The 12,077-nt window shown below is 39.7% G+C and overlaps 1 protein-coding gene across 1 annotated transcript in view; it reads right to left on the bottom strand.

Moving 5' to 3' along the window:
• Nucleotides 1–1,890: 1,890 nt before the first annotated feature.
• The window catches only part of LOC120425101 (tyrosine-protein kinase-like otk), a 108,692-nt gene continuing 98,505 nt past the window's right edge, over nucleotides 1,891–12,077 (bottom strand). Inside the window, exons 6-12 of the mRNA XM_039589496.2 lie at nucleotides 9,767–10,135; nucleotides 9,541–9,684; nucleotides 3,746–4,303; nucleotides 2,869–3,680; nucleotides 2,629–2,807; nucleotides 2,234–2,570; nucleotides 1,891–2,169 (exon numbers count right to left, since the gene is read on the bottom strand). Coding sequence (XP_039445430.1) covers nucleotides 2,008–2,169; nucleotides 2,234–2,570; nucleotides 2,629–2,807; nucleotides 2,869–3,680; nucleotides 3,746–4,303; nucleotides 9,541–9,684; nucleotides 9,767–10,135 — 2,561 coding nt within the window. The 3' untranslated portion in view covers nucleotides 1,891–2,007. The remainder of the gene's footprint in view (nucleotides 2,170–2,233; nucleotides 2,571–2,628; nucleotides 2,808–2,868; nucleotides 3,681–3,745; nucleotides 4,304–9,540; nucleotides 9,685–9,766; nucleotides 10,136–12,077) is intronic.

Genomic DNA, 12,077 nt, shown 5'->3' with positions numbered 1-12,077 from the left:
ACAAACAGAGCAAGCAAACTGCCAAACTGTCAAAAAGTTTGTTTGTTTGCGAGTTTGATTGTTTGTTTGTCGTAGTCTAATACGTCCTTGACGTTTCTGCAAACAAATGTTGGCGAACAAACAATGCAGACAAACTGGCAAAATGTGCGAATTAGTTTGTTTGTTTGCCGTAGTCTAATACAGCCTTTACCGAACAAGTATTGTAAAATCTTCGGATTATGAAATCCCGAAAATTGTATTTTTATTATTATTGAAATTTGGGTCTCTGACCTAGAAATATATGTTCACAAAAGTCTTCCAAAGCTTGTGTTTAATCTAAGATGGCGGACAAAATGGCGTCATTGGGATACGGCAACCAAGGTATGTAGATTAAATGAGATAAGGCGGGTATTCAAGCTGTCAAAAAAAAAGTTAGTACGAAAATTGGATTTTATATGGCGATTTTCAGAAAAGTGAATATTTGGCTATTTGATCGGGCAAACTTCACCGGATTTTTTCTGTAGGGTTGTTCACCATGCCAAACTGATCCAAAAACCGCTTTTAGTTGAATTTTCGTTTCAAAAGTGTTTTTATGGTTCAATATGTAATGGTAACCAACCATTCAGAAAAAAAAATCGGTCAAATTTGATCGGAAAATGGTCAAGAGAATTTCTGAAAATCTCCATATAAAATCCGATTTTTCATCTAACTATTTTTTGACAGTTGGAAAACCCACCATACCTTATCAAATCTATATGCTTTGTACGGCAACAATGTATCAGGAAACAAACTGGTCGAATTCAACTAATTTGGGGTCGTTGAATTCAAATTTGATTTCGAAAATATTTTGATTCGATTATCCGAAGGCCAAAGAATAATTCGGATTTGATTTTAAATAAAAAGTAAATAATTTATAATTATCAAAAAACAAACTGATTTAAATGCTGGTTTAAATTTTCGGTTTACAATTTTCTGCAGCAAAAAAATAAATACAAACAGCCAAATAACGTTTTTAAAAATATGCGTCAATCACAAATAATTTTAAAGATCGAATGTAAAAGTAAACGAAAATAAATGTGTTTATCAAAGTTGGCCTGTCAAACGCAATCTAAATTAAAGTAGAATGTCACAGCAGCGCAATAATGGTTTCAGAGCCTTCTTGGATGATGTTAATTTTAAAGTCTCACCAACTAATTTTGGAAAAGCACCAGGAGAATTTCTACCGTTTTCTCCTTCAAATCTATGCCAAAAGAGCTGAACGATTAAACATTTTCAAGGCTGGAAAAATAATTTGAGAAAATGATGATCTTCTACGATATTACACGGCAGTTTAGTCGGTTAGCCATTTCCCGACTGTGCAGCTAAACGTTTAATTACTGTATCAAATACTGATTATTTTTTAAGTCGATATTTCGTTAAACCGTACGATAAATGCCATACTTTTCCACCCCCGCTCGCGCTACCCAGTTGTATAAACTATCTGCTACTCCGGGTTTCGGTTTTTCGTAATAAGAGTTGTGTATAAATAGACTGCTGAATATAACCTACTTTACAGCAAGACTTATAAATGCCGTTGAGTTATCCTCATTAATATATATAGTAAGTCTTTAAGTCAAATGCATAAGTTCAAACACGGGCAGTTTGGGGTATTTTCATAAATGTTTACGCGTTTTTTTTTCAACCAAACAAATTCACCGCGATACAAAACTCATCTGCAAACATTCTCTTTTAATTCATCTAACTTTCGATCGATCCGGTTTAGCTTGCCTCCCGCCCTCTTTTCCGAGTGGTCGAGAACCAAGAGTGTTTGACAATCTTAGCGCGGGAGGTTGTAAAATATATGTTTAATGCTGTAAAAGATCTACCGTTTTTGCCTTGCTTTCTATAAATGGTATAATAAATACTATAATACACAGTCAATAGCGATAATATTGATAATAATTAAAAATTGTCGTTGTTTGCCTTCATTCTGGATTATGTCTTCTTAAGTGTAGTTTAGTACTCACAGTTTAGCTGGGAAGCGACGGCTTAGATTATCGTTGGTTCCGTTGCTGGCGCAGGGGCCGGTGTTGCGGCCGCCGCCGCCGTCGGCGGTTCCTTTGGATATTCGCTCTGCAGACAGTTTCCGATGGCAACGACGAGCTGGCTGAAGGAGGGTCGCTCCTTCGGGTTCAGTGACCAGCAGGATGTCTACAAAAATTGGAATTTGTTAGAACTGGTTTGTTCTGAAGAAGACGGAGCGTTGCGCACTCACCAGAATCTTGTGCAAATTCTCCGGCGTCTTCTCGGCGACCTTCCAGTCGAGCTTGCCGGCCTGCGATTGCGCCACCAGCTCCTCGTCCGAGAGCTCCTTGAAGGGCAGCTCGGTGGCCTGGGTGAACAGCTCCCACACGAGCACCGCGAACGAGTAGATGTCGCTCTTGATCGAGAAGTCGTCGTCCTGGAGGCACTCGGGGGCCATCCACCGCACCGGCTGCAGCTGGTTCTTCAGCTTGTAGTACTCTTTCGAGTATTTGTCCCGGCTGAGCGCCGGCATCGAAATCTTGGCCGAGAAGTCGCTGCTGATGATGCAGTTGCGCGTGGCGAGGTCCCTTTAAGAAGAAAATTTCAATTATAAAAATTCTTATAACTTTGCAAAACCAAACTAACTTGTGAATGATCCGAGCCTTGTAGATGGCGTCCATGCCACGACCGATTTGGTGAGCCAGCGCTAAAATCTGGGGCACGTTAAGCGGGGGTGGCTTCGGGGCTGCCGGTTTGCTCTCAACGCTGCCATTGGGTGGAGTGGTGCTCGGGGAAGTGGCCACTAGAAATTGCTTCAGATCGCCCTGAAAAAATGACAACATTTAGGAAACGCATAAAAAAACGCGCACAAAAACACAAACTCACCCAATCGGTGTACTCCAGCAGCATGTAGTGCGGATCCTTATCCCTGCACAGCCCAAACAGCTTCACCACGTTCTTGTGCGACACCGTCCGGAACAGGTCCAGCTGGCGCCGGAACTCGGCGCAGCAGTGCTCGTCCTTCACCTTCGTCAGCGCCTTCACCATGACCGCTTTGTAGTCATTTTCGGGCTTTATCTCGTTCAACTCTTCGTTGGACGGCTTTTTGGTGATTTTTTCGTCCTCGGCGGTGACTTCGGTTTGCGCCGCGGGGCCGTCTTGGGCGTGCGTTACCTCGTCTCCGGTGACCGGTTCCTCCTTGGCGCTCGCGGTGGGAGATTTGCAGTCGTTTTCTTTGATTTTGCCGAGCAGGACGTCGCCAAAGTCACACTTGCCGATCTGGAGCAGGTCGATCACGCTTGAGCGAGGGACGGCCAGCTGTTCCAGATAGGAGTTTGACCCACTTGACTTCTTCGACTTGGTCGAGTTGACCGTGTCGTCGCTCTTCTCCTGCCCATCTGCGTTGGATCCGTTCTTCTGATGACCTGATTTTTTGGAAGATTTGGATTTCACTTCTTGGGAAGACTTCTCCGGAAGACAGGGTTCAATTTCACAGTTCTTCAGATCGACATCGCCATTTTCCTTGGAACTCATGTTGAGACGAGCTTTTCTTGCTGCCCGACGGTGTCGGCACCACAGCATCAATCCGACAACCAGAATGATGTACGCAAAAGCTACCGACATGGTGATCAGGACGGCTCGCGTGATCAGGAAGCCATCTTCTGATGTTTCCTCCGGAAGTGGCATGCTGTCGGCGGCTGTAACGATAATTTAAAATTAATTTTCAAGTTCTAAAAATCAAACAACAGTAAAAAAAACTCACGTTTCACCACCAAATGCACCTCCTCTCGCTTCAACCCAGCGCTGTTCCCAATCGTACAACCGTACTTGCCATCGTCGTCCAGATGGACCTCCGTCAACACCAGCGTTCCATTCTCCAGTATCCTGTACCGCTCCTCCTCCGACGACCCGTTCGTACTGTGCAGATACTGCAAATCCTTGTCCCACTGAATGGTCGGCTTCGGATCGCCCGTCGCAACGCAGTGAATCTGAACCGTGCCCATTTCCGCCACCTGAAGTGTCCCCTCTGGAGCCACCACAAACTTGGGCGCAACGACGATGTTAACCGCCACCAGGGCGGAGATTTCACCTTGGCTGTTTGAAGCCACGCAGGTGTAATTGCCGCGGTGATCGGAGCTTACGGTGCGGAAGATGAGCGTTCCGTTTACGTCCTCGACCGATTCGGGCAGGTCCGGTTTGCCTTCCGAGGTCCAGTGGACCGACGGGGTGGGTGTTCCCTGGGCCTTGCAGTGGATCTTGGCGACGGAACCGAGCTCGAGATTCTTGGAGGTGGGTGGTTTCGGGGTGAAGCGAAGGTTTGCTGTTTAAGGGAATATATATTTTATGTAGATAAAAGATATTGTATATACAAACAAAAAATAAAAATTCTACCATACTATTATTTCAGAAAGCTTTCATTGAAGGCAACAAAATGTTTGTACACACATTTTAGTATATTCAAATTCACGGGAACTATCGATATATTTTTTTTGTTTATCGGTCAAAGGTCTACCAGTTAATTACAGCAAAGTTTGACTATTTTTACAATCACATTGTTACAAAATTGAGTCTGTAAGTTTGAAGATACAAATTTAGAGAATCCGAAGGTTTGTATGGGACTTCGTATAATCGATCATGAGCAACACATTTTATTCATTTTTTTTCTTACCTTTAACGTAAAATTCGAGTTTTGCGACCACATCTTAGTCAAATTTAAATAGTTGGTTGCCTACTAAATTACCAAATGCATCTTCTCAATATTTCATCGCCGCCATTTCGGCCGCCATCTTGGATTTAAACATTTTAATTCACTTTAGAGTGGTTTAGAGGTCATACTTGAGCTCGACATTCAAAAACAACAACAAGACAACAACAACAAAAATTCTCGTGATTCGATTATCCGAAGCAGCGATGGATGAATCTTGGCGCTCACCAAAAGAGAAAATCGGAAGAGGACATGGCTCTCCTCTCACGCACGATAAATCTTCAAATGAAACCCAAAAAAAATCATCATCTGGATTATTCGGCGGAACCCCGATTTCACTACTGCACTTGCATGTGTAACGTCACACGTCGAAAAATGACCTGAGATGAACTAAATAAATGAATTTAAGTGGTTATAGAAATGAGATTAACAAAAAATCTTCGACTGATTGATTGTGTTTCAAGCCACGGTCTCAACATTTGGATGAAAAAAGTGTTTTAAAATGCATTTTTAAATTTTCCAGTTATTTTGCAATCATTAGTGTTCAATATATGAAATTGTTGAAGAGATTTTTTTTTTCGCCGAAAAAAAAACATTTTGCGGTGCTGTACATTGGATTTTCACAAAAAATGAAAATATTTTTGATCGATCCCAGACATGCTAAATATGATTTTGAATGCAAGAAAATGCATTTCTTATTGTTTTCAGTTGGTTAGACTTCTATTTCCTTTGAAATTTTGAAGTTTTTTGAAAAAATAGTTTTTTTGCCCCCTGATTTTTCGGACCGATTTTAAAGGGGGGGGGGGGGGGGGGCGACGTAAACTTTGAAAAATATTTGCAACGGCCTAAAATGAAAAAAAAACACAAAATACCGTGTGTTTTTTTTCAAATTTAAATTTCAATTTTTCAATTTAAAAAAAATATAGTATTTTGGAAAATTCAGAAATATTTAAAATTTGCGGTATAGAAATTTCTGTAAGCCACTTTTTTGTTCAAAATTCTCTTCATTCATATTAGCATAGCATAGCATTGGTGTCTACCCGTAGCTGCTACTTCGTTATTGACCAGGACCCCCAAAAATTGCTCCGTGGACCACAGATGAAAAGTAGGAACCAATCATCACCCCTTCGCAATTTTCAAAGATCCGTATCATGCTGATCAATACCGACGCCGGCCACGACCAGTGGTAAGACACGGGGAAGTGGATGGGAATGTTAGTCCGATACTTGAGTGATGGGACCGCCAAATCGACTGCGTCTCCGACAAAGTATCACATGAGTTTTGAGGTGTTAGTAAGATGGGTATGAGGTCAGGATTCACCGTGGTAGGTGATGCGACCATAAGTAATTTGTTTATCAGTTGTAAATTTATAGGTCTTAGGCAGCCGGCTGCTGTAAGACACACAAGCAATGATTTAGAAATAGTTTTAATTCGAACGTGGTGCCAAATTATCATTCATTCCCCCGTCGGCGTGCCTTCCGAGCAGCGACGCTGTGAGAAGGGCTTTTCCCTCCTTTTACTATTTAAGCAATATCTTAAATTGTATTTTTTTTTGTGGTTTCCGACTAAATTATATCAAAATTTTAAAGTGAGGTTTACAATGATTTCATCGTGTTGCAGGATTTTATGATGAAATGTTCCGAAAATAGTGATCTACGAGACCGACAAAATTACGAACAATAGTAACTGAAAATTTCGTTTCGAGCAGTTAATAATAAAGTGACACTATCACGAATGGTACATTTTTAAGCCAAAGTCGTTATAGGTAGTTTTATCTTTTACGTTATATTTATAATTATCGGAAAAATAAGATCAGAGTAAGAGGAGAACGAATCCGTAAAAACGACGCATGAACTCAAGTTAGACATTCTCGTTTAACGACCGGTATATTATTATTTACGCGACTTGAAAGAAGGAAAGAAAAAAAAGAAGAGGGAAAGTGGGGGAAAATATGTAAAATATAAGATGCATACTAAGATAAATTAAAGTAAATAGATAGATTGAAATAAATAAATAAGGTAAAATAAATTGATACATTAAAATAAATTGGTCAATGAAAAAATAATAAAATTGAATCCTTTCATGCTTCCTTACAATCATGACCAATCACAATATTCTTAAAATGATTCATGGCATTTCTCACTTCTCGCTTATTTACAAAAAATGTCGCTGCCACAGCTGCCAGTTTTACTCATGCATACTCTCTGTCATGCAAAATCACAAATACATTCAACAAAGAACGAACTCACCATCTTTAATGATCTCGACGGCTGCCTTGACATTCCGGAAGTACAGCCCGTCGTCTGCACCTCCACCGGCCACTCAAACCGCACAAACGCAGCAGCGAACGTCGCTCGTCCACACTCCCTTCCTCCATGCAAACTCACTAAAAACTTCACAAAACAAAAAAAAAAAAAACAAAAAAACTGCCAAAACTTGATGTTATGCTTATCCTCGAATTGGGAATGCACAGGAATTAAATTGGTCGGTGTTATTGTTCACAATGTTACAATAAAATTATTCTTCGAATTTTCGATTCTGCTTTTCGGAGTTCGGCCAACTGGGTCAAACCCAATCCAGTAAGCATTTGTAGAGAGCCTATATGGAGAGGCGAAATGTCACTCTCAGGGTTCCAATCGAACTGTCAAATCGGGGTTCCAATCGAGCAACAAGATCATGCTAGAACAAGGTTGGAATCAATTTAAAATAATTTTGGCAAAAAAACGAGACTTATAACAATCACAAGTATTGTAAAACTGTTGTTGACAATAATCTGGTAGTTTTTATTATGTTTGTGCTTGTTCGGTACAAGAAAAATGCCAGCACCAAAGAAAAACCACATGTTTTTCAACCTTAAATTTTAATGACTTTGGGTGTTTGAAATTTCTCCCAGAACATTTCATTTCCCTATGTAGGTCCCTAAGCATTTGTCTTCTTTTTCTGTACTCTTCGCGGTGACGGTGGCAACTCTTTTTTACATTCGCTCTGCTTTCTCTTTCAAACAGCACACTGCGAGCGCCCTTCCGCTCGTCTTCTCACTTCAACTTGAATACTTTAAATATCATGCATCTCTCTCACTCGAAACCGACTTAAGTTTTTACTTGGCAACACTGACTACCCTCTCACAACTCACCACACATGCACGATACCCTCAACACGCACACCTAAACGCTTCCATCCATCACGTCCTCTCAAGTTGCGAGTTCCACCTTTGGTCCAACGGTAATGCTGCAAGCACATGCACTTGTAAAAAGAAACGTATTTCGATATTCACTTCCACAAGCCCCTCAATGCACGCACAATTCAATTCATAACCATACGAAGAAATCTTGCCGGATACATATCTTTCTCCGCGTGATAATATTCTTATAAGAATCGAACTCAGCCCAAGCACAAAACAAACACTGCACCAATACAACGATACGGCCACGACCGGTGCTGCTGCGACAGCGACCGAAGAGCGCAGCGATTTTGCTTCGATGTCACTAAATATCTCGCATTTTTCAATAAATTTCACTTGCTACTACGAAAACTACACAATGGGAACAATTTGCACTCAATTATACATATTACACCACCAGAATACGCGATAAAAACATAAAAATTCGCGGACTGCCACACCACAGCAATCTGCTCTCGATGGCAGTGCTGCCAGACTGTTCAAAATTCTCTTCATTCATATTCTAAAAAAAAACTAAATTTTCATGATTTATCGCATTATGGAAAATACTCAAAATATCATAATTAACAAATTGTTATCAATAAATTTTGTAAAAAGTGATGGTACATTGAAGTTTTTAACAGAAAAACAAATTTTTATTTATTAAAGGCCGTTGCAAATATTTTTCAAATGTGGCTTGAATATTACCGTTATCTGGGGCGAATCGAGACGACACATGGGAGCAATGGAGCACCCGCAGTCGAGCAGTTTTTGACAGTTCGTTCCATAAGAAATACATTGTAGAAAAAAGCAAAAACTACTCGAATGGAAGTGCTCCATTCTCTACCAAAAACCGGAAATGGATTTTATTTGTATTTTTTGTTTTGGCCCAAACTTGGTGGGACCAAATAAGCTATTTTGTGTCATTGGTTCACCCATACAATACATACAATTCTCCATACAATTTTGGCCGCTGTTCATACAAAGGTATGTAAATATTCAAACAGCTGTAACTTTTGAGTGAATTTTCTGATCAATGCGATATCGACATTAGAAAATAGTGGGTTGTTCTGGCAAGACTTAGAAAACTTAAATTTTCGTGTTTCTTTTTCTTAAAGCGGCTGTATCTCAGCAACCCGAGGTCCAATCTTCAATGTCTCTTAGACAATTTTATAGTAAATTTTCTGAACTTTTCAATAAACATATTTTTAGAAATGGTCACTCATGGTCACTATTTTTAAAAATCGGAAAACTGCAAATATTTCGCTCAAATTAAACTTTCGGTGGCTATATCTTGAAAACGGAGCTCTTAATTTAAAAAATCTGTAAAGTAATTTTCGGTTGCAAATTCAATTTTGCATTAAAAAATAACGTCAAATTTGTTTTTTTGCATAAAATTTCGATTTTTTTCCAAAAATCACTATTTTTTCAAAAATTCATAACTTGGCGGCAGATTTTTTGACCAGCAACTAATGGTCCGATTTTCAATGCTAAAATATGAAACGAGCGTGAAATTTTTCGATCTTTTCGAAAAAAATATTTTGAAAAAAATTAAATCAAGACTATCATTTTAAATGGGCGTAATATTCAATGTTTGGTCCTTGTTAGTCTTGATTTAAAAAATTTCAAGATATCGATAACTTATAAACACATAAAACATCACGCCAAAAACAGACAGCCAAATAATACTCACAGATAATCTGCAGTTCCGCCGTGTTGGACGTGACCAGGAACTCGCTGCCATTGTTGGTCAGCTGGCAGTCATAACTACCCTCATCACTTGCGATAACCGAATTGAATACCAGTGAGCCATTGTTCCGTTCCACGTGGATCCGGGCTGCGTGCAGAAATTGTAGAAGAAGATAGAAGGTCATTTTGGTACAAAACAATAGACGAAACGAAAACCCCAAAATTCTTACCATCATCTCGAAACATGGAACTCTCGGTGACACCGCCGTCGTCCAGCTCGGAACCCCCGTTCCCGCCGGAACCCACCCCGATGTCCCACTTCCGGATCACCTTGCCGTCTTTGCGCCACTTGAGCACCAGCTGCGACTCGTTGGACAGCGCCTGGAACCCACAGTTGAACAGGGCGGAGCCACTTTCGTTGACCACGGCGTTGACCGGATGGTCCACAATCTGCACCGGGACGGCGAGTCCCGTGTCGACGGTGCTGCCGGGCCCGATGAGGGCCGCCGGAGTCAGGGCTGCGGCCACGAGCTTATCGCCACGCTTTCCACGGCACAGCAGCGAGTTTCGGCTCTTGGTGCAGTCGATTTTGGCATTGTCTGCAAAATAGCAACAGGGAGGGAGAGGGAGAGGATGAGGGTTGTGAATTATGGCCTGTAGGACACACACACTAGGTTTAATGGGAAAATGTGCATGCGTTGTTGAATTATGCCCCTGCAATTTCTGGGGAAATCAATACCATCGCGGAGCGCCTTTTGTGTGATGTATGGAGTGGAATGAATATTGCAGCATTTCGAGCACGTATTGAGTACGATTTATTGGAATCTTTGATCGCGCAAGATATTTGTAAGTGCACCTGCCACGTGCACGTTTTGAAGTTTGTAACCATTGATCAAATATTTTTTCAAACATTTAATTAAATCTAATTGCGTGGAAGAATTTTTTTACAAAATATTTATTGGAAATCATTGAAAATAATTTGATAGAATTTGATATAAGCTTTCCAGAACAACTTCGTTCAATTGCCTTATTTGGTTATAATCTACACTTTATTCTAAACAAGGACAAGCTTAAAGAAATTAAAAATGGATGTTTTTGCCTTCCTCACTTTACTGAGGAAAGGCTATAAAATCACTCGAAAAACGAACTTTTTAGTTAGGCCTCCTAGACCTACCTTCATTTGTACATATCGACTCAGAATCACCAGCTGAGCAAATGTCTGTGTGTTTGGCTGTATGTAGACATGTGTACCAAATCAATGTCACTGGAATATCTTGTCACAGGCTCAACCGATTTTGCCGGAATGGTTTCAATCGACCCGCCTTAACGTCCCCTAAGTTGCTATTTAAATTCATGCAGTTTTATCATGTATTTAAAAAGTTATGTTAAAAAAACTGTTTCATATTAAATTAAAATTATGGTAAAAAGGGTGGTTTTTTCATGAAACCCTCACATGTTATATATTTTTAGAAAGCATATGAGAAGAACTTTCTTGTGGATTAAGAATTTTCAAGATCTGACTTACCTATCTAAAATTACAAGCAGTTTAAAAAATGGTCTGAATTTACATAACCTCAAATGGTCCCGTCTGATCGCCACGAAAAAAGCCTTGTAGAGGGATGCCACTTTCCTGAAAGGCGGTGTCTGTATAATCTTGACAAAAAGTCTGTAGGAAGTCTGTTTTTTTTACTGGTCACTTATTTTTATCAGGACCTCTTAGGTGCTGCGATCACGTTAGGGGAGATCCATAAACCTTGTGGACACTTTAGGGGATTGTAATCAGTCTATAAATGAGAGGAAGGCACCAACCACCTAAAGGTGGATTAAGTTACGTTTTTATTTTTGTTCTGCTTTGGATTAGCTTTGGCCACCTGGGGAAAACTGGGACTGCAGTCTGAATAGGTACTGGAGATTTTAGAGCAATTAAATTGAAATCGCTGTCTAATCCGTTACATTTGTCCTGATATACCCCAGACACCGGTGTTTGATGAAAAATAATTTAATGTAAAATTTGTTTCAAATTTAAAATCATTGAGCCCCAGTCTTTTTAAAATTTAAAGAATTAAATAAAAAATATTTAAAGCGCTAGGCATTTTACGAATCTGTAATCTTAAACTTTAACAATTTTCCCTAATAAATCAAATTAATGCTGATATATGCCGAATACAAATTTTAAAGCTTTAAAATTCTTATCAATAACTATGTATTCAACTATCATCTATTTCTATAACCAAATCTGAATTTTCAGACTTAAATTTGATTTTTTTTTTCAATTTCGGAAATTCCCGGAACAAATTATAAAAAAAATCCCGGAATTCGAGAATTCCCGGTTTTGGAATAATCCGGTTGTTCCAATTTTAATGAAAAACTGAAACATTTGGTTTTCTCCATTCATTTTGACGATTTTTCGCATACAAACTTCAAGGTCTTACAGGGATGGGTTCTCTTGGTCAGAATGAACACAAATGTTGAATTAAGGTCAAACTTTTAGCACCGAGGGTATCCAGATTTGGACCATTATATTTTCCATGTACTCTTTAT

This window comes from Culex pipiens, chromosome 2, assembly GCF_016801865.2.
Source record: "Culex pipiens pallens isolate TS chromosome 2, TS_CPP_V2, whole genome shotgun sequence".
Classification (NCBI taxonomy): Eukaryota; Metazoa; Arthropoda; class Insecta; order Diptera; family Culicidae; genus Culex; species Culex pipiens.
The sequence above is the reverse complement of the archived record's forward strand: the minus strand, read 5'-3'. Positions and strand labels throughout refer to the sequence as shown.